This window comes from Macaca mulatta, chromosome 1 (assembly GCF_049350105.2).
Source record: "Macaca mulatta isolate MMU2019108-1 chromosome 1, T2T-MMU8v2.0, whole genome shotgun sequence".
NCBI classification, from domain to species: domain Eukaryota; kingdom Metazoa; phylum Chordata; class Mammalia; order Primates; family Cercopithecidae; genus Macaca; species Macaca mulatta.
Genome location: NC_133406.1, coordinates 69,741,493 through 69,766,600, shown reverse-complemented (window position 1 = coordinate 69,766,600; position 25,108 = coordinate 69,741,493). Strand labels below are relative to the sequence as shown.

Here is a 25,108-nt window from a genome sequence, read left to right as displayed (position 1 = left end):
ATCAAGATTGTTAAAAAAGACCACAGATTGCTTTGACATTATCTATATGGCTCAGATGTCGTTGGTGTTTCAGTAAACAAATATGAGGCCTTTGAGGAAGTGTCTTCATAGGCCCTCCTGAAGAGAAAGGCCTCAGCAGCCAGATTTGTTTCAGGTGACTAATTCCCTACCATAACTGATTGATTCAGAAGGAGGCATGTGACCCACACGGAGTCAAATTCTTTCTCCTAAGAATCTCTGCTGCCAGACCACACAGTCTGAGAGTGTTGAGAAGCGGACCTATAAAATCATGTAGAATTAGGCCGGGCGCAGTGGCTCACACCTGTCGTTGCAGCACTTTGGGAGGCCGAGGCGGGCGGATCACCTGAGGTCAGGAGTTTGAGACCAATCTGCCCAAGATGGTGAAACTCTGTCTCTACTAAAAATACAAAAATTAGCTGGGGGTGGTGGCAGGCACCTGTAATCCCAGCTACTTGGGAGGCTGAGACAGGAGAGTCACTTGAACCCAGGAGGCAGAGGTTGCAGTGAGCTGAGATTGTGCCATTGCACTCCATCCTGGGCGACAAGAATGAAACTCGGTCTCAAAAAACAAAACAAACAAACAAAAAACATACAGAATTGAAGCTAAGGTGAGACTCTGGGCAACTTAATGCCACATAAAAACCAGCAGCCTGATTGGTAATTCCTTCATGGGCTATGAACTAATCCAAAAATTCAAGTTTTTACTGAAACCCACAGACTCATTCTTGTATATTACTAAAATTTACTGTCTTGGAATTTGCAAAATAAGTTATTAAATATTCCTAGAAGTTGGTATACATAAACTCAAATTTGTTTAGGATTCTAAATTAGTATTCTCATATGCATACTGGATGACGTTGCATATATCTTACCATGTACATTTACAGACATTTTCTGAAATTTGGGGGATGGATGCTGCCTTATTAATGCATCGTTAGTTTTCACTATCATTTTACTTGTTTCTATTTCTGCTTTTTAAATATAAAAATTGGCTTTGCCATCAATTTTTTAAGCTGTGGGTTGTATGCTTGTGTTCATATTTCTACCCATGTCCCCCCGACACCTTTTATTAATGTATACATTTCAAGATTTGTTTGTATTATGGTTCAATTTCGAATCATCATCATTTCTTAGCTAAAGCAAATGTATGTCACAAATTCTCCTAAATTGTGTTTGTTTGGTAAGGTTTTATTTGTGGTGTTCTTTGTAGTGGATGTTAGTTATGTTGATGGTTGCTTAATATCTTTTGAACACTCTTTTTGTGCTTAAGGAATGTCCCATAGCATGAACCTTGTCTAACCAAGGTAGAAGCAAAAACTCATTTCCTAGTTTCCTTTGCAAGAATGCAGGATCTGACTTAGGCTCTGTCAGTCAGACACACCTCCTTCTCACTGTCTGATTTAGAAGTTAAGAGATGCAAGAAGGAAGAGTTGAACTGTCCACTCACAGTTCTGCCCTGGCAGCAGCGGTATTTCTAGTGTACAGTAGCAACAACAATGGCTACAATATTCCTAGATGACAGCAGAGCTCATTGTTGCATCTGGTGTTTCCTACCAAAGACAGGGTTCCTCCATCCAGTTGTTTGGGTAGTGTGATATTAGGTGTTCCTAGAAATTTAACCTTAAAAATGGTTCTTAAGCTTTTAATAAACTCATTTTCTGCCTAATAAGCCAGAGTTAGCTTCTGTTGCTTGCAACTAAGAACTGCTGATAGATGCAACTTGGAGATTTGTGCTGTTTTGAAAACTTGATTAATGTATATCCCAAACCCCAAGTTTACCATAATTTATGGCATTCCCCTAATTCCCTAGAATTCATCACCTCAGAATTCCACTATTTAATCACTCATTTAAATGTCTCATTCTTGAATCTTAATCTCTTTCTTTCTAGTTGCTTGCTATAGATACATTTTAGCATAATGGTTAGCACTATAGCCTCTGGAGCCACATTGCCAGAATTTGAATCCCAACTCTGTCATTTGTTAGCATTGTTGTTTCTTATGCAAATTGCTTAACTAGTCTGTGCCTGTTTCCTCACCTTTCAAATGGGGGAAATAATGGTGCCTAATTTATGTGATTTTTAGTGAGACTTTAATACATGTAAAGTGCTTCAGAGTGACTGGCACAGAATAAGCACTTCATGTGTATTATCATTATCATTATCATTAACTGCTATTTTGGCTGGTCTTTATTTTCATTCAGACCTCAGTATTTCACCTCTCTACTTTTCTGTACCTGTTTTACTTCTTTGTTCAGCTTAGATTTCATGGTCCCTCATTTTATTAACTTCATTTACTTTCTTACCAGTACTTTAAATTCACATCCAAGGTTCCATTCTTTACTATCCTTAAAGGCAGTCAAAAATTGCTGCAGAAAGTCATACAGTAGGGTACATGGCTATCATCATAAATGGCAGCCAAATACACACTGACCTTCAACACGGACCTGCAGTACTGTAATGTTTCTGCAGTACTACTGTGTTTCTTTGGTCAGACACTCCTACCTTCTTCAGTAACATTTCAGATCTTTTACTTTTCTAAAACCAGAGATCCTGGGGTGTTATGTGAAGTATGATTTGTAAAACCTGACAGTGTGTTCAAAACCTTTAAAAACATTAGTGCCTGTCAGATAACAGCATTCTGAGGACCAAATTCGGCAGCCTAGTAGTTTTCTAACTCCAGTGTAATCAGTGTGGGCAGGCCAGTCAAATAAGTTATGAAGTGGCAAAAGTTAACTTGAGAATCTAGGTGCTGGCTGGGCACAGTGGCTCATGCTTGTAATCCTAGTACTTTGGGAGGCTGAGGAGGGAGGATCACCTGAGGTTGGGAGTTTGAGATCAGCCTGGCCAACATGGTGAAATCCCGTCTCTACTAAAAATATAAAACTTAACCAGGTGTGGTGGTGCACACCTATAATCCCAGCTGCTCGGCAGGCTGCATCACAAGAATCGCTTGAACCCCGGGGGCGGAGGTTGCAGTGAGCTGAGATCGTGCCACTGCACTCCAGCCTGGGCGACAGAGTGAGACTGTCTAAAAAAAAAAAAAAAAAAAAAAAAAAACCAACCTTCTCAAAGTTAAACAGATGCCTGGGACTCTGCACCATATATTTAGTAGATTTGGAGTAAAACCCCTAGCATAGATATTTTTCAAAAACTTAACAGATATTGCTGATGCAGAGCAAAGCTGAAAACCACTAGCATGGCAAAAAGCTCTGCACATTTTAAGTGCAAAATAAGATTAGAATAATGCATGCTTTACTTCTGCCAAATGAATTTTGAATGAATAAATGATTTTACAGCCTATTTTAATTCCCCTGGTCTACATGCATGTTGCAACTGAGTTAAGCGCTGTTTAAGTCCAGGCACAGAAAAGCAGGAGGGATCTGTTTTTGTTTTTGTTTTTGTTTTTGTTTTTTTTTTTGGTGGAAGAATACAAAATAAAATGTAGGTATGGCAATCACATCCATCCTTCTTAATCTTATCTCTGGGCTCACAGTAGTATTCTTATGATTAGTGGTCTTATGACCAGGGCATTCTTCCTGTAGCAAGCAATACAAATAAAATGTCTAACCCTCTTATACTAGAACTGGAATGTGCTGAGCTCCTGTTTTCCAGTGCTTACAAAATTGGCCTAGAGCAAGCAAGATGAGTACCATACTACGCCAACCCAGGGCTGTTGCTAAATAATAGGCCTTTAAAGCACTTTTTCCTTCTTTTTCACCTTAACTCCTATCCTTCAGAGCCAGCCTACTTCTCACTTCCTCTTTCCTAAGGAGGGCTCTTACATCAGAAAATACAGAAGAGATTTAATATTCTTTAACTCATTTACTCCATGGAGTTGTTATAGAGGAATGAGAGTCTACTTTATCTCAGATAAAAAAGTTTGACAATATTAGATAAAACATTCTCTGGCTTCATTCAAAATAATCTTTGGTACATTTTAAATCAGCATGTTTAAACAAATCAATATGGTCTTTGGTTCTGTTTTTCAGGGAAGATAAAACATGATTATATTCTGTCAAGGAGACTACCTGTACATAGGCTGTTTCCTACTATGCCTTTTTCATCTCAGCCAAGGTTTATTCATTACAAACAGAACTTTACCATCCTTTGTATGTAACTCAGCTACTGGAAGTGAGAAGAAAATGAAACAATCCAATTACTGTGGATTTTTTCAACCGCTTTGCCAACACATACACATAAGCACACATCTCTGTTCCTTGTCTCTTCCTCTCACCTCCATCCTCAGCTATGTCTTTCCTCTTCTGTGCCTTATCTGTGTGTCCCTTGACCCGTTTTTCATATCAGGCTTTTAGAAAAGCCTTTAAGGCTATGTGAGCCACGCTCCCAGCTATGTGGAATTACCCCTTTTGGCGTTGTGTGTTTGATAGGAAAAAGATTTCTAGAGCTTCAGAGGCAGTTCTTTGTGTGTGTATGGGGGTGAAAGGGAGGAGGGACCAGATGAAGGAGGAATGTGTTCTATCTCAGTTAGAAATGTTAATTAGTTATCCCATAGAAACTTTTATTATAAATGGTTATTAGGTTCCAGAGTACTATGAGTGCTGATAGTGCTATTATTTTCCTATGAGGAAATAATGTTCTAAGTACTGAATAACTAACACGAGTGCATTACAGAACATCACTCATTAGTAAATGAGAGAAATTACCTATGCAGTTTTACTTTGTGGTTGTCTTTTGTATGAAACATTGTGGCAACTAGGAAGAGCCTTCAGATTTCCTTTGTCTTTTTGCTTTTTGGAGACAGGGTCTCTGTCACCCAGGCTGGAGTGGAGTGAGTGGCGCGATACTGGCTCACTGCAACCTCTGCCTCCAAGTTCAAGCAATTCTTGTGCCTCAGCCTCTTGAGTAGCTGTGATTACAGGTCCCTGCCATCACGCTGGGCTAATTTTTGTAATTTTTTTTGGTAGAGACGAGGTTTTACCATATTGCCCAGGCTGGTCTTGAACTCCTGGCCTCAGGTGATCTGCCTGCCTCGGCCTACCAAAGTGCTAGGATTACAGGCGTGAGCCACTGTGCCTGGCCTCCTTTCTTGTTTTTTTAAGAATAATCAAAGGTTACTGGACGGAGATATTCTAAGATACTTATTCCTGTGAGGATATAATTAGCATTTTATGACTGGTAAAATACTAAACAGAGACATTTGAAATTGATGCTATTAAATCCTTACCAACGTATTCACTCTTAGTGAATTTTTTTTTTCCTGGTTCAGCTGTGACTCCAGGCAGGATCCAGAGGAGTGTTCCAATATCTTCTCTGGGTTTTGTAGAGACTTATTTTATCCTTCTATGTTAGCTTCTTAAAGCACTACATCAACCTTAAAAGGGCATAGGAAAGGGCCAATTCCTAATGAATTTTTTAGAAAATTGAATATTCTTTTTTGTTGGTTGGGTTTTTAAAATTTTTTTAAAAATCAGATTTAGTGAGGTATAATTTGTATCAGTTAAAATTCACCAAATGTATGTAGTCATGAAACCATGACCATAGTCAAGACATAGAATATTTCCTTTACCCGAAAAACTTTCCTTGTGTGCCTGTGCAGTCAGTTCCCTTTCTCTAGCTCCCAGCTACCACCAATCTATTTTTTGTCACTATAGTTTTGCCTCTTCCAGAATGTCATATAAAATAGAATCATACAGTAAGTAAGTGTAGTCTTTCGGGTCTGGCTTCTTTCACTCAGCATAATGATTTTGAGATTGTTTTATGTGGTTAAAATAAGGTATGATTTCACAAATCACATGGTTTATTACCATACAGAAAGAGTTTTCCCCACCTTGTTCACAATGTTTAGAGGGGGAGAATAATAAGAACAAATCTCACAGGGAATACATTTGATAGACAAAGTCCATCAACCACGTGTGAGTAAATACTAGTTTCATTTAGAGTCCAATTAGTAAAGTCTAGTTGTGCATTTAGGATGGAAACAGGCCACTGTGAATGTAAAGTCTAATTGAAGTTTGAGGTGTACCTTTCTATGAGATGTTCTCTGGAGAGAAGATCTGACCAACACTGGAGATCTATGATGACAACAAGGTTTTCAATGCTAGGAGCCATGTCATCAGGGAGGGAGATTACACTCCATGTTCTTACCACAGCAGAACATTTCACTCACAGTAGCAGACTATTGTAATCATTTCAAAGCTACACAACAGAGATACACCTTTGTTGTTGTATGCATCAGTAACTGGTTCCTTTTTTATTGCTGAGTAGTAGTTCATTGTATGGATATACCACAGTTTGTTTATTCATTTACCAGTTGGTGAACATATGTATTTCCAGTTTGGGGCTATTAATGAATAAAGCTGCTGTGAATATTTGCATACAGATCTTTGTGTCGACATATGTTTTCATTTCATTTGGATAAATAGCTAAAAGTAGCATTGCTATGTGTCTAGTATGTTTACCTGTATTAAAAAAGAACCAACAAAAAATAAAATGCCAAGGGATACCTCTAACCAAGGAGGTGAAAGATCTCTACAAGGAGAACTACAAAACACTACCAAAAGGAATCATAGGTGACACAAATGGAAAAACATTCCACGCTCATGGATTGGAAGAATCAATATCGTTAAAATGGCCACACTGCCCAAAGCAATCTACAGAGTGCTATTACTGTCAAACTATCAACGTCATTTTTCACAGAATTAGAAAAAAAAAACTCTTATAAAATTCATGTGGAACCAAAAAAGAGTCTAAATAGCCAAACCAATCCTAAGGAAAATAACAAAACTGAAGGCATCACATTACCCAATTTCAAACTATTGTGTAAGGCCACAGTAACCAAAACAGCATGGTATTGGCACACACGCAGTCACACAGACAGCAGAATAGAGAACCCAGAGATAAAGCTGCACACCTACAGCCATCTGATCTTCAACAAAGTTGATAAAAATAAGCAATAGGAAAAGGACTCCCTGTGCAATAAATGGTACAGGGATAGCTGGCTAGCCCTATGCAGAAGAATGAAACTGGACCCCCCTCCCTTTCACCGTATACAAAAATTAACTCAGGGTGGATTTAATATTCAAATGTAAGATCTCAAACTGTAAGAATCCTAGAAGAAAACCTAGGAAGTACCATTCTTGACATCAGCCTTGGGAAAGAATTTATGACTAAATCCTCAAAAGCAGTTGCAACAAAACCAAAAATTGACAAGTGGGACCTAATTAAGCAAAAGAGCATCTGCACAGTGAAAGAAACTATCAACAGAGTAAACAGCCTACAGAATGGAAGAAAATATTTGCAAACTACGCATCTGACAAAGGTGTAATATCTAGTCTATAAGGAACTTAATTCAACAAGCAAAAACCAAATAACCCTATTAAAAAGTGGGCAAAGGACATGAAAAGACATTCTCAAAAGAAGACATACAAGGAGTCCACAAACACAAAAAAAATGCTCAGCTTCAGTAATCATCAGAGAAATGTAAATTAAAACCATAGTGAGATACCATCTCACACCAGTCAATATGGCTATTATTGAAAAGTCAAAAAATAACTTGCTGGTAAAGCTGGGAAGAAAAGGGAATGCTTATATATGTGCTGTTGGTGGGAATGTAAATTAGTTCAGCCGGTGTAGAAAGCAGTTTGGAGATTTGTCAAAGAACTTAGAACTGCCATTCAACCCAGTAATCCCATTACTGGATATATACCCAAAAGAAAATAAATCATTCTGCCCAAAAGACACATGTACTCGTATGTTTATCCCAGCGCTGTTAACTATAGCAAAGATGTGGAATCAACCTAGATGCATGTCAATCATGGATTGGATAAAGAAAATGTGGTACATATACACCATGGAATACTATGCAGCCATAAAAAAGAATGAAACCATGTCTTTTGCAGCAGCATGGATGCAGCTGGAGGCCATTACCCTAAGCACGTTAATGTAGGAACAGAAAATCAAATACTGTATGTTCTCACTTGTAAGTGGGAGCTAAGCTTTGGGTACACATGGACATAAAGAGAGGAACAGTAGACACCAGGGACTCTAAAAGTAAGCAGGGAGGGAGAGGGGAAGAGTTGAAAAACTACCTATTGGGGTACTATGCTCACTCCCTGGGTAATGGGATCATTCATACCCCAAACTTCAGCATCTCACAGTATACCCATTAGCAAACTTGCACATGTACCCCCTGAATCTAAAATAAAGGAAAAATGAAAATTAAAGGAAGGAGCCAGAGGGTTGTCAAAAGAGCTGAACGGTTTTACATTCCCACTAACAATGTGTGAGAGTTATAGTTACCCCATATCCTCATTAGCACTTGCATTGTTGGTCTTTTTAAAGTTTTTGCCATTCTAGTGAATGTGTAGTGGTATCTTTTTGGAGTTTTAAATCTTCATTTCCCTGATGACACTGTTGAGCATCTGTTCATGTGCTTATATTTGCCATCCATATTTTTTCCTCAATGAAATTTCTCTTTAATTCTTGTCCATTTAAAAAATTGGTTTGTATTATTGATTTACAACAACTGTGGATGAAGTCCTTTATCACATATGTGTTTTGTAAATGTTTTCTTTCAGTATGTGGGTTGTCTTTTCATCTTCTTAACAGTGTCTTTTGAAGAGCAGAAGTTTTAAATTTTGATGGAATTTAACTTACCACTTTTTTATTTTATGATTTATGCCTTTTATTTTATCTAAGAATTCTTTGCCTAACCCAAGCTCATAAAAATTTTCTTTATGTCTTCTTCTACATAGTTTATAATTTTAGCTCTTACACTGAGGTCTGTTGTTCATTTTGAGTTAATTTTTGTGTATGATGCAAGGGAGAAGGTTGATTCTTTTTGCTATGCTTATCTAGCTTTTCCAGAATCACGTGTTTAAAAGATTATTCTTTCCACATTGAATTATGTTGGTACCTTTGTTAGATCATTGATTTGAGAACTTTCTTCTTTCTTAATATAAGCCTTCAATGTTATAAATGTTCCTTGAAGCACTACTCTAGTTGCATTCCATAGATTGTGCTTTTATTTTCATTCAGTTCAAAATATTTTTCTAATTTCTTCTTTCAGCTGTGAGTTATTTATTTATTTGTTACTTAAAAATTTTTTTTTTGAGATGGGGTCTTGCACTGCTGCCCAGGCTGGAGCACGGTGACACAATCACAGTTCACCGCAGCTTCAACCTCCCAGGCTCAAGTGATTCATCCACCTCAGCATCTCCAGTAGCTGGGTCCACAGGCGTACACTACCACGCTTGGATTTTTTTTTTTTTTTTTTTTTCGTAGAGACAAGGTCTTACTATGTTGTTCAGGCTGGTCATGAACTCCTGAGCTCAAGCAGTCCTCCTTTTCCCAGCCTCTCAAAGTGTTGAGATTACAGGCATGAGCCACCATGCCTAGCCACCTATGGGTTAAAGGTGCTTTTTTTTTTCTTTTTTCTAATTTAATTCCATGTGGTCAGAAAACATGCATTGTATGATTTCAGTCCTTTTAAATGTGTTGAGCTTTATTTTGTGGCTTTGAATATTCTTAACTCTTACCTTAAAACTTTTTTTCATTATTGTTTATCTAAAAGTAGTGATTTCCAGATTACTATTTGATATACCATTTTTACTTTTAAAAGGGTAATGAATTATACTTTACCTGCTTCTTAAGAATGATTATTTCTTCACTATCTAGTAAATTAATATTTGCTATTTTTGCTTTGTAGCCACGAATATGCAAACTGTTCTTCCCTCTCTGTGCTTTTTTTTCCATAGGCCTAAGATCTGGCAAACTTGGTGAACAGTGCGAAGCAGTTGTTCGCTTTCCCAGACTTTTTCAGAAGTATCCATTCCCTATTCTTATCAATTCTGCATTCCTAAAGTTAGCTGATGTTTTCAGAGTTGGGTAAGTCTTTTTAAAGCCTCAATGTTCTAAAGTACTTTGTTCATATTTCTTGTTTTCTATTGTGGTCTTTTTCTTTTTGCCTTTTAGGACTTCCACCTGGTTAGTTACCATTAGTGGACACACATGACTGTGTGCAGCACATCAGTGTGAGATTTAATGACGTTTAAAGCAAAAATGAAGAGTATAATTTAGACAATACTTATTTCTTTGGAGAACAGAATAAAATTAAGACAACCTTGATATTTTAGTGTATACTTCAGGAAAAGCTGTGGCTTTGTACAGATTGTTTTTGAGAAGTTGCTGATTTAATAATTTATTTTATAGCATGAGATGCATGTCTGTGAAGTACCTGAAACATATAAGTACTGAATACATGCCTGTTTGCTTTTTCGCCCCCACCATTCCCTCTTCTGCTGCTTTCTGCCATTCTCCATGTGCTTATGTGCTCATATGTACACAGTATCACACTTGAGGAGAAGAGAAGTTGTGGAATAAGCCCAAGAGAAGAGAAAGACCATCTGACTTCCTGGCCTTGGTTATAATATAGTTTGAGGAGATTTAGTTCTGCTCTAGGTCTTCTCCTTGTGTCACTGCCATTTTGGTGTCTTGCAGCAACACTATAGCATAGCTAACTGCTTATGCTTAGTGTCCACGTAAAGTACAAACTTTAAGTAACTCTTTTAGTAGTGAAACAAATAATGATAAGATTGAAAAATATTTGCTGTTGCTAAAATGTAATATTATTAGTGTTGCTTTGGTTCCTAATTAAATATTACTTTCTAAAGTGACCTAATTTATTTTATTTCTGGTTTTTCTAGAAATAATTTCCTGAGGCTATGTGTTCTTAAAGTTACCCAACAAAGTGAGAAACATTTGGAGAAGATTCTAAACGTGGATGAATTTGTGAAGAGAATTTTTTCTGTGATTCATAGTAATGATCCCGTGGCAAGAGCCATCACCCTCCGGTATACTGTATTGTAATAATTCACTATAAGATTATTTGAACTGTAGTTATGACCAAAAAAAGCAGTATATTTACATTTTTCATTTTGAATATTAGGAGTTGTTTTTGGTTTTTTGATTAAGAGTCAAGGCAAAACTGTGATAACCATCCCAATCTGCAAATGCTTTTTAGTTAACATCTATGTTAACTGTTTTGGTTATAAATTGTTGCCTAACTTGTGTTTGAAATGCATCTCTATATAGGTAGGTGTTCTGATCAAATAACTTGGTGGATCTCAATATAACAGCCTCAGCTCATTTTGAACTTTGCCTTCCTGACCTTGTACTTAATGTTTTCTGTCAGTTTTCTATATTCTTCCCTGATTATGTGATCATTTTTAATGTGATAAATCATATTTGATCTCACCGGAGAATATCAGATATAACCACTATAGTTTCTTTAGCTTTTTCTTTTCTTTCTTGGCATATTTTTAAAAATGTATTTGTTAGAATTTCATTTTGTAAGCCTTATATCCAGCTTGAACCATATTCTCTTTTTAGCTCTGCCATTTATAGAATCATATCTATAACTTTTTATATCTTTTGAAATTCACTTTCCTAAATTATAGGGTTCATTTCTGACCTACCCTGCCCAGACAGTCTTTTTAACCAGGAAGTTCGGGATGTCACATCTTCCCTGAATGTCCTTTTTTCCACACCAAGAATCAGTTCTTCCTTCTTGTTCAGAGTTTAGTGCTTTTGTCATTTCTTTGGCTTTTGAGTGATTAAATTGTGAGCAGTATGTGATATTTTAAAGTCAGTTAATTGATTTTCATCTTTTGAAAGCTATATTCAATAGAATTTATTTATTTATTTATTTATTTATTTATTTATTTATTGAGATGGAGTCTCAGTCTGTCGCCCAGGCTGGAGTGCAGTGGCGTAATCTTGGCTCACGGCAACCTCTGCCTCCTGGGTTCAGGCAATTCTCCTGCGGCAGCCTTCCAGGTAGCTGGGATTATAGGTGCCCGCCACCACGCTCAGCTAATTTTTTTACTTTTAGTAGAGGCACGATTTCACCATGTTGGCCAGGCTGGCTGGTCTTGAACACCTGACCTCAGGTGATCTGCCCGCCTCAGCCTACCATAGTGTTGGGATTACAGGTGGGAGCCACTGCGTCTGGCCCAGAATTTAAACTTAAGATATTTTTACCCTTTACTTCAGCAAATATACCTGTAGGAATTTTTTAAATAAATCATTTTTAAAAGTTGGTGAATATATGTATATAGATGATTATAGTGTCATTTTTGTGGAATGAAAAATTGGGGAAAAATCAACGTGGGAATGGCTATTTGTGAACTACTGTATAACTTTTAAAGAGTAAAGTGAGTTGTGAGTCTATATATGCTGACATAGAAAGATAATAAGTTTTAAAAAGTTGTCAAATAGTATCAATTTTATTAATTCATTTTGTCAGTTAATACTAATATATATGTTTATATAGGCTCAGAAAAAAATCTAGAGGAATATATACCGTTAACAGTGATTATTTTTGGTAGAGTCTTTGGGTTATAGATTACAAGAGGCTTTTCCATTTGACTTTGTTTGTAATGTTTGAATTGTTTTTCACAAATGTGGTTTTTTTTTTTAAATCAAAAGATAATAGAATTTAACTGGTGGAATGAATTTCATAAATAATTTAAAGCTAGCCTGAATATTTTGGTAAGAATGCATATTAATATTTGTTATTCATTTTGTATGCTTGCCCTTCTCTAAGTCATGGCAGTTGACTCTTGCCTCAACTCTTTTTTTAAGCACTATGGTTATCAGTAAAACCAGCGATCTCTAGAAAGCTTCCAAAAAGAAGGATCACTTTAAAGGAAAAAAAAAAAATTAGATTTAAATCAGGTTTTTCAACAGTAACCTTTGTTGCAATAAGTATTAAAGGAAAATTGAGCTAAGAATTTTATATCTATCCAGTTTTCATTTAAAAGAGTAGTAAAATAAAAAGATTCTCAGGCACACAAGGCCTTAGGAGGTTTGCCATATAGGACCTATTTTGTAAACATTCTAGAAGGAGGTACTCAAGTAGGAAGAGAAAAATTAAGCTGGAAGCAGTGGGAATAAGTCGTTAAATGTGTCAGTATTAGACTAGTCTAATCTTTTCTGGTATAATAGATTAATAGTCATTTGTTATTTCTTTTGAAAAATGTATAATTTCAAAACCTTCAAATTAAATATAAATTACATATTTAGTCCATTTTAGTTTCTTGCTACTAATGGTATTACTTAATAGTACTAGGAACAATACTAATTAATTGAGTGTAATTACAGGGAGTAGTTAGGTGATTACATGTCACATTGGAAGGTTATTTAGGATGTTGACTTTGAAAAAGGTTGTCATTGTAGGAACATTGTAGGTTTTGTTTACTGCAGTGTTTTGCAAATTTCTAAAATTTATGCCTTTCTACTGAAAGGATTTTTCAAACTACTTTCTGTGGTTTATATCACAAACAATAGATTTTTTTCCTTTCTAATTGTGTAATTTTATTATGAAGTAGACTGTTTTCCAAGCTTTACCTTCTGCACCATTGTTGATTCTGGCATGAGCCCCAGGGGTGTGCTCAACCACTCCTTTCTTGATCTTGAGGACATTTGAAAATCATCATACCAATATTTACTGATGTGGGAAAAAAAGATTGGGAGGTCTTACTTTTTTTTACTTTTGTATCTGCTTAACAGCAAAAATGTAGTATTCTTAATGCTTTGCTGAAATGGACTTCTTTATGCAACATTGGAAAATTGATATTTTGATGCTTTAATAATTCAGAAGTTTCCTTTCTGGGCTGTTTGGTACCTGGAATGTACTTCAAGGTGATTGTTAAAAATTTTGCTTTTTAGATAAGCCATCTTAATTTTTCTGACATATTGAAATATGTAAAAGTGTTTAAAATTTGAGTCATGGATTTCTAAAGTTATGCTTTATTAACCAGAGTTACATGGAATTACCTATAAACTTTAGTTTTGATAATCTGGCTTTGCCTGGCCTCTTCCTTTTCTGACCTTGACTTTATCATATGCCCGATATTCTTGGCTTTCTCTATTTCTGTAGGATGTTGGGAAGTCTGGCATCAATAATTCCTGAGAGGAAGAATGCTCATCACAGTATTCGTCAGAGTTTAGATTCACATGATAATGTAGAAGTTGAAGCTGCTGTTTTTGCTGCTGCAAACTTCTCTGCACAGTCAAAGTAAGCATACAAAAGCACATCCCTTTTAGTAATTTGGCTTCCCAAGAAAAGTTTTTGAAGGAAAAACTGATCAACTTATATAAACACTAAGAGATACAGGAAAGTGTAAATGACAAGGTATATTTTCTGAGAAGGTTTACCTTACACTGGGGAAACAAGACTTAAATTCATAAAATAGAAAATGTAAGTACAAATGTTGGTATTAATTGTGTAAATGAAATGAGTTTCCAGAAGGACAGGATCAGCATAGATTAGTTGGGGAAGGCTTCATTGGGTAGCAGAGGCTTTATTCACTAAGGAGCTTCTCTCAGACATATACATCTGTAATACTAAAATGCTTACCCACTGTCTTCTAATGTTAATTTGTTTTGCATTAGAGCTGTCCACAGTTTGGCAAAGACAATAACTTGAATTAAAACCAATTGTAACCTATTCAGAATGTCATATCCTACACTTGTTTTACAGAACAGTATTTTTTTTGGGGGGGGGCGGGAGGATTAAATGTTGACCATGGTTTTATTACTATGTTTGATTGGCTTGTTTCTCTTCTGTAAAATAAAATATAATATCCCCCTGACTGACAGGAAAAGTAGCATTGCCTTCTGGGGAGCGTTTTGGTAATATGTGTGAAAAGCCTTAAACAGGTACATCCCTTTGACCCAGGAAATTCACTTCCAGAATTTATCAGTAATATGTACTGATAATTATTTGTATGGATGCTAGTTGTAGTGTTACTTGTAACAACAAAAGAAATGAGAAGCAACTTAAATTTCTGCCATTGAGCTTAGATAAATTATGATCATACAATAGAATACGGTAACAACTTAAATGTTTTTAGAAACGTATTTGGAAGCCGTTTACATAATAGGTTATGTAATATGACAGGTTTGTTTAAAAAAAAAACACCCTAATAACTTATGTAATATAACAGGTTTGTTGAAAAAACAAAAAGGCCTAGTGTTTGTATTTATGCAATAGAAAAAAAAGACTGGAAGGATATATATAAAAATCTTGTCTCTGAGTGGTAAGATTGTATATAATTTTTGTTTTCTTTTTATAAATTTCTCTATATCTTGGCATGAACAAGTTCCAGTTTTATAACCAGGTGAATAATAAATTTTTTTTAACATTAAAAAAATTAGTATTTGCATACCCTTCTCTTCAGCTTTTGTTTTGTTTTGTTTTTTGAGATGGAGTTTCGCTCTTGTCACCCAGGCTGGAGTACAGGGGCACAATCTCAGCTCACAGTAACCTCTGCCTCCCGGGTTCAAGCAATTCTTCTGCCTCAGCCTCCCAAGTAGCTGGGATTATAGGCGCCTGCCACCATCCCTAGCTAACTTTTGTATTTTTAATAGAGACGGGGTTTCAGCATGTTGGCCAGGCTGGTCTTGAACTCCTGACCTCAGGTGATCCACCTGCCTCGGCCTTCCAAAGTTCTGGAATTACAGGCGTGAGCCACTGTGCCCGGCCCCTTCAGCTATTCTTATCAAACCTTCAGAGTTCCAGTAATTCTTATTGAAAAAGTAGATAATAGAAAGCATATAGTTTTTAATTTCATGGATCAAAATTAATAAATAGATGTGGCAGTAATTGATGATCAGAAATATCTGAATAAGTACAGTTCCTTTTTGTGCCTTTGAAAATAAGCATTTTTTTTTTCTCATTGAGAGTCATTGGTTTTGAGAGGACTTTTAAAAATTTCAGTCACATGTCTCTTAACTATGAGGTTACATTCTGAGAAATGCATTGTTAGGCAATTTCTTCATTGTGCAAACATCATAGAGAACTTACACAAATCTAGATGGTATGACCTACTATACACCTAGGTTACATGGTATAACCTGTTGCCCCTAGGCTGTAAACCTGTATAGCATATTTCTATACTGAATACTGTAGGCAATTGGAACACAGTGGTAAGTATTTGTATATCTACACATAGAAAAGGCTCAGTAAAAATGTGGCATAAAAGATAAAAATGGTATTCCTGTATAGGGCACTTACCAAGAATGGAGCTTGCAGGACTGGAATTTGCTCTGGGTGATCAGTGAGTGAGCGGTAAATGAAAGTGAAAGCCTAGGACGTTACTGTATTACTACTGTAGACTTCCTGAACACTGTACACTAAGGCTTCACTGAATTTATTTTTGAAGTTTTTCTTCCTTCAATAATAAATTAGCTTTAACTTACTATAACTTTTTAACTTTATACAGTCTTAATTTCTTTTAACTTTTTGACTCTTTTATAATAACACTTAGCTTAAAATACAAACATATAGCTGGATAAACATATTTCTTTATATCCTTATTCTGTAAGCTTTTTTTGTTAAAATTAAGACATAACTGGGCACAGTGTCTCACGCCTGTAATTCCAGCCTGTAATTGGGAGGCTGAGGCCGGGGTATCCGCTTGAGCTCAGGAGTTCAAGACCAGCCTAGGCAACATAGTGAGACCCCTCAAAGAAAACACACAGGGACACATACATTAACCTAGACCTACACAGGGTCAGACATCAAGACATCTCTGGCCAATATGAATTTTTCAGCTCTGTTATAATCTCTTGAAGCCGCTGTCATATATGTGGTTTGTTGTTGACCAAAACGTTGTTATGCTGTACATGACTGTACTTTTACTGATTAAGAGTTGTGCGTAGTGAATAATTATCATCTGATTAGCACTGCCAAGGTGTCAGTGCTTCATAGTCTGTCAGATTAAATATGTACTTCCAGTGCTTCCAAAAATAGTTTTCTAAATTTAGTTTCTAAATTTGGATGATAAATTTGTAATTTAGTGATTAAATTTTATATATGAGAATCACTTTTAGTTCAGTTTTTCTCTTGTGTTCTTATTAGAAGCTAATTTTATTTCAGTCTGTGTAATTACTGGTTTTGGAAAATGATTAAGACCAAGTAAGAGAAACAGCAAGATTCTTCACTTGTGGAAATGATGATTAAACATCTGAATTAGCAGTTTATGTAGAAACAGTTTTTAATATACCATGCTTTAATGTGATAACTTGTAATTTATTATATTAAAAAATACCAAATGAGTCTCTTGTCACCTAGGCTGGAATGTAGTGATGCAGTCATGGCACACTGCAGCCTCGAACTCCTGGACCCAAGTGATCCTCTCACCTCAGCCTCCCAAATTTCTGGGATTACAGGTGTGAGCTACTGTGACCAGCTGACAAGATTTGTATTTTTGAGATCAGTGTTCATGTCTTCTCCCAGAAATAATAACCTGGCTTGAGATCACATATCTCGGTCAGTGCTGATAGATTTTTTTTCTAGTGTCTGTATTGATCGGTTTTGGATATTAAATCAGAGTAACAAGCCAAATAAGACCTTTAGAATTTATTTAATCCTTTTCTTCCCCTGTCTCCTACCGTCACCACATCTGTTTTATTCTAAACCAGAAAATTTTAAATGCTAGTGTCTGGGTCGCAAAGCAGGAGTTACAAGCTCAGATGCTTTCAGGGGCCAGGTGAACATTGTCAGTGAGAGCAGTGTCCCCTAGTGGCATCTGTGGTGAACTGAAGCACATCCGCTCCATCTAAAGTGCCCCATGGCACCAGCCTGTCGTTAACAGTGCGGGAATGGATGCCCAGTGCTCAGGTCTCAATTTTTGGCAAAGGAGAGGGGATAATCTGAAAAACCAGATTATTATATTTGGGCTCACTATATTTAAATGTTGACATTAAGAATTTTTAAAATGTTATTTAAAAAATAGTTTTAAAAATATTGTTACACACAAAAAGCCCGCAGTCTCCTAGTTTGCAGTTTCTTGGCCCTAAAGGTATGTAACTGATTTTTAAATTTCAAGTTGTTATAAGAAGTCTTTTTATGGTTATTAAAGAAATACTTACTGAATATCCACCATGTTCAGACACTTTTCTAAGTACCAGAAATATAGGGATGAAAAAGGTCAGGCCCTGTTGTTATATAAACACAAAATAATTTCAGATGCTTGTTAGTGTTATGAAAAAATAACACTGTATTGTGATAATGGCCTAAGTGAGCTGCTTTACAGCAGTGTTGGCATAGCCCATTTGGTTGCTGGAGTTGTTGTTTTAGTTGTGTTTCCGAGCACCTGACCTTGGAATGTTAGTTGCAGTTTGGAATACTGGATTTCTTCTGTGCTAATTGTGTTTTATTTCTTTTAAGTCCTTAGAAAATACAAGCAAGTGTAATTTTTTGGTTTTAAAGTTTTTTCTGTTCTCTTTTCCCAAAGGGATTTTGCTGTAGGAATCTGTAACAAAATCAGTGAAATGATTCAAGGTATGTATTCTTCATTTAGTATTATGAGTGACTTAATGAGATTTATAATAGTTGCTAACACTAATTAAGTACTTATTATTTGCTAGTCACCATACATTCAAATAATATTTATTAAGTATCTTCTATGTGCCCACACTGTTATAAATGCTGAGGATACAGGAGTGAGCAAAACAAAGTCCTTACCCCCATCTAACCTACACTCTAGTCAGGGGTGGGGTGTGTGGGGATAGACAAATGTGCATGTGACATTTCTGGTGCTATGGTGAAGGAGTGAGAGAATAAGGATAGAGAGTCTCAAAAGTAAGTCAGTGGGGGGAGAGAAGGGACTTATCTATTTTATATATATTGATCAGAGACGGTCTCTAATGAAGTGATATTTGAGTGAGACATGAAGGAGAAAAAGGAGTGAGCCATGCTGATATAGTCCTGCATTGCTTAACAATGGGGATCCTGTGTGAGAAATGTGTCCTTAGGCAGTTTTGTTGTTTGAACTTCATAGAGTGTACTTACATAAACCTAAATGGTATAGCCTCCTATACACTTAGGGTGTATGGTATAACCTGTTGCTCCTAGGCTGTAAGCCTATGCAGCATGTAACTATGCTGAATACCATAGGCAATTGTAACAAAATGATAAGTATTTGTATATCTGAGGTAGAAAAGGTAATATATTGCACTGTGGTGTTACAGTGACTACAGGATCTCTGAAGTTACTCGGAATTGTTCAGCTCCATTATAATCTTATGGGACCACCGTCTGTCATGTGGTCCATCATTCACCAAAGCATACTTATGGGGTGCATGATTAGTTTAGGGAAGACTGCTCTGTCTGAGAGAGAGTAATGTTATTAGGAGCTCTGGAACTCTCTGCTAATGTCCCTCCAGTGTCTCCCAGTTGCAGTTAGAATCAAATCCAGATTCCTTACCATAGATTACAAAGCTCTGGTTTTCCAGTCTCTTCTTTTATATCATGAGTCGTGTATTAACCCTATTTATCCTTATAACAGTCATTATGGGAGCCCACGAACTCCCATAGGGTTAATACCTGTGTCTTACCCCTAATTTATCCTAGCAGTCATAAAAGGGAGCTCTTGGGCTATAGCATTGCATGACTCTAGAGAACACCACTTTGTTTATATTCTTATAAAGAGCATTCCTTTGAATTGTGCAACATGGCAGCCTTGGATAGGTAATACTATTATGTTCGTTTTACAGGAAAGGAAATGGAGCCACACTAAAGCCGAATGATTGGTTCACAGTCAAAAAGCTGATAACTTGCAGTTTGGCTTTGAGGCCCACGCTTTTAACCACTATGCTATTGTGTCTTTCTAAGGCATGAATTTCTTAGTGTAGTTATATTTTGCATGCATTTAAATTGTCCTTCAAATTAAAATGAAAGAGAACTTGCTCACTTGCACAAATAATAAAAATCACTTAAAGACCAAGCTACAGTGAATGAGCTTTGTTGTTTTCCCCTTTATTCCTTTGTCTTTTTTCTTCCACCATTAGCAAAAGGGCTTTCCTGCAGAAAGGTATCCTTATGACATTAGAAGGAAGCATCACTTATTCATTGACCAGGATTTTATCAATTGCCTGCTATATCAGACAAGATCTCAGCAGGAAACAGGTGGCACATTTGAATTAAGATAACTCAAGGAAGGTGTAATAAAGGAGCCATTCACAAAGGCATGGCCAGGATATACTATAGGGGATAATGTAGTTTTTGAGCCTGTAATAGCTTTTACCACACCTCTAAGGGTATAGGTTAAAGAGAGGTTACTAGAAACTTGGAGTCATGTCAGGAGGGCCACTTTGAGAAACTAACCTCCAGGAGCATGATGTGACCCTTCTGTGAGAGAACCAGGGAATAAATACTCTGACCTCATTCTCTGCAACTCCTGCTGGGCTCTCCATTGGTTAAACTCAGAGGGCAGATAGCAAGGGAATTGATGAGAGCTATACAGGTGAGCCTTCTAGGATGCTGGAGTATTCTGTGTATCTGATGGTAGTTATATGGGAATGTGCATATGTAGAAATTCATTAATCTGTACACTTAAGATTCATTACTTTATTGTTCCTTAAATTTTATCTTAGAAAAATCTAAAAGAACAGGAATTAGGAGAAGAGAGAGGTAGAGGAAAACATAGGAGTGTGGGTGGAGGAAAAGTGGAGGAAAATTGGAACCCAAGACATGGAAACGGAAGAGGAGTTTTAGGAACAGAGTATCCTGACATTTGGTTTTAAGCCGCTTGTGTTTCTGCCAAGTAAAATCTCCGAGCCTCACGAAATCTTTAGTAAAAATGCCTGTAAGCACTAAGATCCCTCTGAGTACTGGGTTGAGAATAAACTTGCAGTAGAGGAAAGGGGGGATATGAGAGTGGAGTCTGCCATGGGGAAAGGCCTAAGTAGGGAGAATACTTAGGAGACTTTCTATAATTTAGTCAAGAGATGGTAGTGGAAGTGGATCGGCATGGTAACAACGGAGGTAGAAAGAGTTAGTTTTGGATTTTATTTTGAAGATAGAACCAGTAAGATTTGCTAATACATTTGGAAATGGGATGTGAGAGAATCCTTCTTTCATTAATTAAGAAAGACTCCAGGGTCTAAGGAGCTGTAATGATGTCATTTACTGAAACAGGAGTATTTTTGGAGGGGCAGTTTCAAGGTGAAGATCAGTTCTCTTTGGGCCCTATTAATACAAAATTCTTCTGAGACCTCCTAGTGCAGATGACCAGAAGGTAATGAGATACATGCATCTGATGTCCTGGGCAGGAGGACAGGTGGGTGGCAACCTTTCACATTTAGCTAATAAGGGAAACCATGGAATTATATCAGCTCACTCAGGGAAAGCACATACAATGAGAAGATAATTTATTACCAACCTATGGGAATATCAGAAATTAAAGTGTAGACAGACAAGAAGACTGCAAAGGAGGTTAAGAAGGAACAGCCAGAGAAAGAGGTCAGAAAGCAGTAAGAGTGGAGGAGCCAAAGCCATTAGGAGAGAGTTTCAAAGATAGAATGGTCAGCAGGGTCAAGTGTATTCAGAACCTTAAGGAACAAAATAATAACAACATGAGCATGATGTGACCCTGCAGAGAGGAAAGCAGGGAATACTCTGATCTCATTCTTTTCCCTCTGGCAAACCCAAGTAGAGGCCATCTAGCAATGGAATTTGTTGATGTAGGCAACTGTTGGACATTGAAGTGCTGTCTTACGTTCATACCCACAATTATTTCACCATGGAAAAACCAGCGATATGCAGAGTATAATTAGCTTGTGGCATGTATGTGGTCATACATTATGACTGAGAAATTTGTGTTCACCATTACCACAAAGCCATGCCATAGAAGAAAAGATTTGTCGGTTTCACTCCACTGTTGACAGGAAAACGTGGATTAGGGTTAGTCTTCATGGACCCAGTTGTGTATGCAATAAAGAAAGGCGTTTACTACACAAAGTTCAGAGGATTTCGAAACTGTTCTACACACAGTTTATTAATATCCTGATTCTAATTTAGTTGTTGAAGGAAATAATTAAAATCATAAGTATAATCAGACTGTAGCCATCAAGTGTGTGTGTGTGTGTGTATATATATATATGTATATGTGTATGTATAATTTTTTTATTATGATAATGAGAGGAAATAGGCAGCAAATATGACTTTGTTTCTACTGTGCTTTTTAAAGACAGTTTTTATTATCAGCATGTAGTTTTATAATCATTGAAAAGTTAATATCAAGATAAATACTTTGGAAAAAATACTGAATTTATTGATTGGTTCTAGTATAATCTTTAATGTTACAAATATAATATTAGTATACTGTGTTTTTCAAGGGCAATTTTGCTAATTGAGTCACAGCTTTTTAATCTGGAATATTTTTAAGGATGATGATCACAAATACCTTGAGAATTCTTTTTGTGTCTAGGTTTAGCAACACCAGTAGACTTGAAGCTAAAATTGATACCCATCCTACAGCACATGCACCATGATGCAATCTTGGCTTCCAGTGCTCGTCAGCTTTTACAACAGCTGGTCACATCCTATCCGTCCACCAAAATGGTGATTGTGTCTTTGCACACTTTCACTCTACTTGCAGCTTCATCTTTGGTTGATACACCTAAGCAGGTAATTTCGATTTTCTTTAAACTGCCTATTCTCTGGTAAACTTAAATATATGACTAGAAATAAGAAAGTGGCCCATAAGTCTGGAGGACATTAAGGTTCTTTTCTGTAATAAAGGTCAGATTAATTTCCTTTTGCTTGCTTTTTTATTCTCTCTGTTCACAGTACTGATTGTTGGGAGCCCTTGAGGAAAATGAGATGTTGTGGGGTACATGGCTGGCTGTGAAGTTGGCCATATTAAAAAAAAAAAAAAGAAAGAAAGGATTGAGTATCTGTTAAATGCCAGGTCCTGTGCTAAAACTTTAAAGTTAAATGGTAGTATTTTACAAACATGGAGAAAGAGGTCCAAATGTGGGCACATAGCTAATGAGTGACAGAGCTCTGATTTGAAGTGAATCCTGTCCCTTTATAAGTTTCACTAAACTACACTGCATTTCTAATGATCATTTCAGTTACAGTATTGTTTATGGAGTGACTTATTTCCTTTATAGATTCAACTTCTGTTGCAGTATTTGAAGAATGATCCCAGGAAGGCAGTAAAGAGACTTGCTATTCAAGATCTGAAATTACTTGCTAGCAAAACACCACATACTTGGAGTAGGGAGAATATTCAGGTATGTAGAACTTGTAACATTTTATATAGAAAAAATAATATAACATTACAATATAGTAAAATGTTTTGCATTTTTATATTGTCTTTGTCATCTAAGTGGTTGAATATGAAAAACTTCTAAAGCATTGTTGATGTTTGTGGCAGAAGTTATTTTATAAGTGGCACAATAAATATATAAAACTTCTATACTTCAATGTTTGTTTTAGTCAATGAAACTTGCCACTCAGTTGCTTGTTCATTTTCCCATAGTGGCACTAGGGCTAATTGAGAAGCCCAGTTACATTGGTTTTTTTATTCTTGTATTTTTCAATCAATTTGGGGAGAAAAATTTAGGGGCTGACTGTTATCTGTAATGGAGATGGGGCTGGATGGACAACTTGGGAAGTATATTTCTCCATGGAGAGCCGAAGACATTCTTCAGTCTTCTTTTGTAAACAGAAGAGCAGATCTCACTCTTTAGACTTTTAATGTGACATCTTTGACACCATCTATTACCATCTGTTAGGTTAAATTAATATTTTATGTTTATTGTTTTCTCAAAATAGAACCCTGTTTACCCATTACCAATAGAGACACATCATTTTGCAAATAATGCTATTTAAAATGGAATGGAAGTTTTTATCTCTTAGCATCATCATGACTCCCGTGGATCAAAAATCTTTGAATTTCAGATTATTAAAACTAAACTGCTGTGTTTGTTTTTCTGTTTGTTTGCAGTTTTCTAAACATCTTTTAATTTACTATATTATGATTTGATGGTCACAGATATCCCAAGATAAGGACAGTTGTTAAATCTACATTTCATAGATAAGCACTTAGGGTTCAGAGAGACTTAATATGCTTAAGAGAGCATCTTAAGAGAAGTAAATTAAGAATTTAATTCAGAGAGCTTCTGTCCTCTAATCCCTAGTCCTACTGCTTTTTCTACTAAATAATGCTATCTTTCCAAGAAGAGAATGTGCCCAGCCACTTTAGTCATTTTAGAGAATTTGTATAAAGAACCAAACCCAGTTATTTAGAAAGATCAGTGAGAAGCACGGTATTATTCCTTCTCATTTTTTTCTTATTGTGAGATAGATCACACATACGGAAAAGTATGTAAAATGTATAAATAGTTTAAATACTTTTAAGTGAGAAAAGTATGTAAAAATGTATAAATAGTTTAAATACTTCTAAGCGAAAACCCATGCAACTGCCATCCAGCTGGAAATAGAACATTACAGGATCACAGAACCCTGCTTCCTTCCCTTGCATGGTCCTTCCTGATTGAAACTTTACACCTACCGAAAGCAAACCACTATTTTGACTTTCGTGATAATAATTTCTTTGCTCTTCTTTTACCTTCTTCACATGTATTCCTAAAGAATATTGTTTAGCTTTCTTTTTGTTTCTTTTGCTCGGCATTACACTGGTGAGACTTATCCATGTCTTTTCCCTTTAATTGTAATGTAGTACCCCATTGTATGAATGTATCACAGTTTATTTGCTCTCGATGGGTTATTTCCAGCATGGGCCTTTTGCAAACAGTGCAGAACGTTCTTCTGTTTGTCTCCCAGTGCACACATGCAAATTTCTTTAGAGTGTATACCTAGGAATGAAATTTCTGACTTATAGAAAATGCGTATCTTCAATTTTAACAGATAACGTCAAACTATTTTCCAAAGTCAATGAACCAGTTTACCTTCCTGCTGTGTATGAGGGCATCCATTGATCACATCCTCACCAACACATAGACTTATCAGACTTAAATTTTTACCAGTTTAGAAATTGTACTTTTTATGTGTGACTCCTTGATTATTAAAGAAATTGAACCTTTTTAATATGTTTATTGATCATTTGGATTTTCTCTTATGACATGGCTATTCAGGTCTCTTGCCTATTTTTCTGTTGATTCGTAATTATTTTTTATATATTTTGAATACTCATACTTTGTTGGTCCTTGGCAATTCTGTATAAATTTCACAACCAACTTGTCAAATTTAACAGTTTGATTGGGATTACACTGAATATAAAAGATCAGTTTGTATGATAACTTTATAAT

At 36.2% G+C, this 25,108-nt stretch overlaps 2 protein-coding genes and 1 non-coding gene across 5 annotated transcripts in view; 1 reads left to right on the top strand and 2 right to left on the bottom strand.

Moving 5' to 3' along the window:
- The window catches only part of DTL (denticleless E3 ubiquitin protein ligase homolog), an 89,354-nt gene extending 73,222 nt beyond the window's left edge, over positions 1-16,132 (bottom strand). The window contains exon 1 of one of the 2 annotated variants that reach the window (XM_077991800.1): positions 16,060-16,132. The gene's annotated coding sequence lies outside the window, so the exon portion shown is untranslated. The remainder of the gene's footprint in view (positions 1-16,059) is intronic. The other variant, XM_077991819.1, reaches the window with a different exon arrangement.
- The window catches only part of INTS7 (integrator complex subunit 7), a 94,747-nt gene that overhangs the window by 4,637 nt on the left and 65,002 nt on the right, over positions 1-25,108 (top strand). For both annotated transcript variants that reach the window (XM_015117294.3, XM_015117288.3), the window contains 6 exons: positions 9,737-9,866; positions 10,685-10,831; positions 13,921-14,058; positions 18,284-18,330; positions 22,258-22,457; positions 22,946-23,068. In XM_015117294.3, the coding sequence (XP_014972780.3) occupies positions 9,737-9,866; positions 10,685-10,831; positions 13,921-14,058; positions 18,284-18,330; positions 22,258-22,457; positions 22,946-23,068 (785 nt within the window). The remainder of the gene's footprint in view (positions 1-9,736; positions 9,867-10,684; positions 10,832-13,920; positions 14,059-18,283; positions 18,331-22,257; positions 22,458-22,945; positions 23,069-25,108) is intronic.
- LOC114675131 (small nucleolar RNA SNORA26) lies at positions 5,246-5,365 on the bottom strand. Its single transcript, XR_003726227.1, has one exon. It is a non-coding gene; the product is annotated as a small nucleolar RNA SNORA26 (small nucleolar RNA).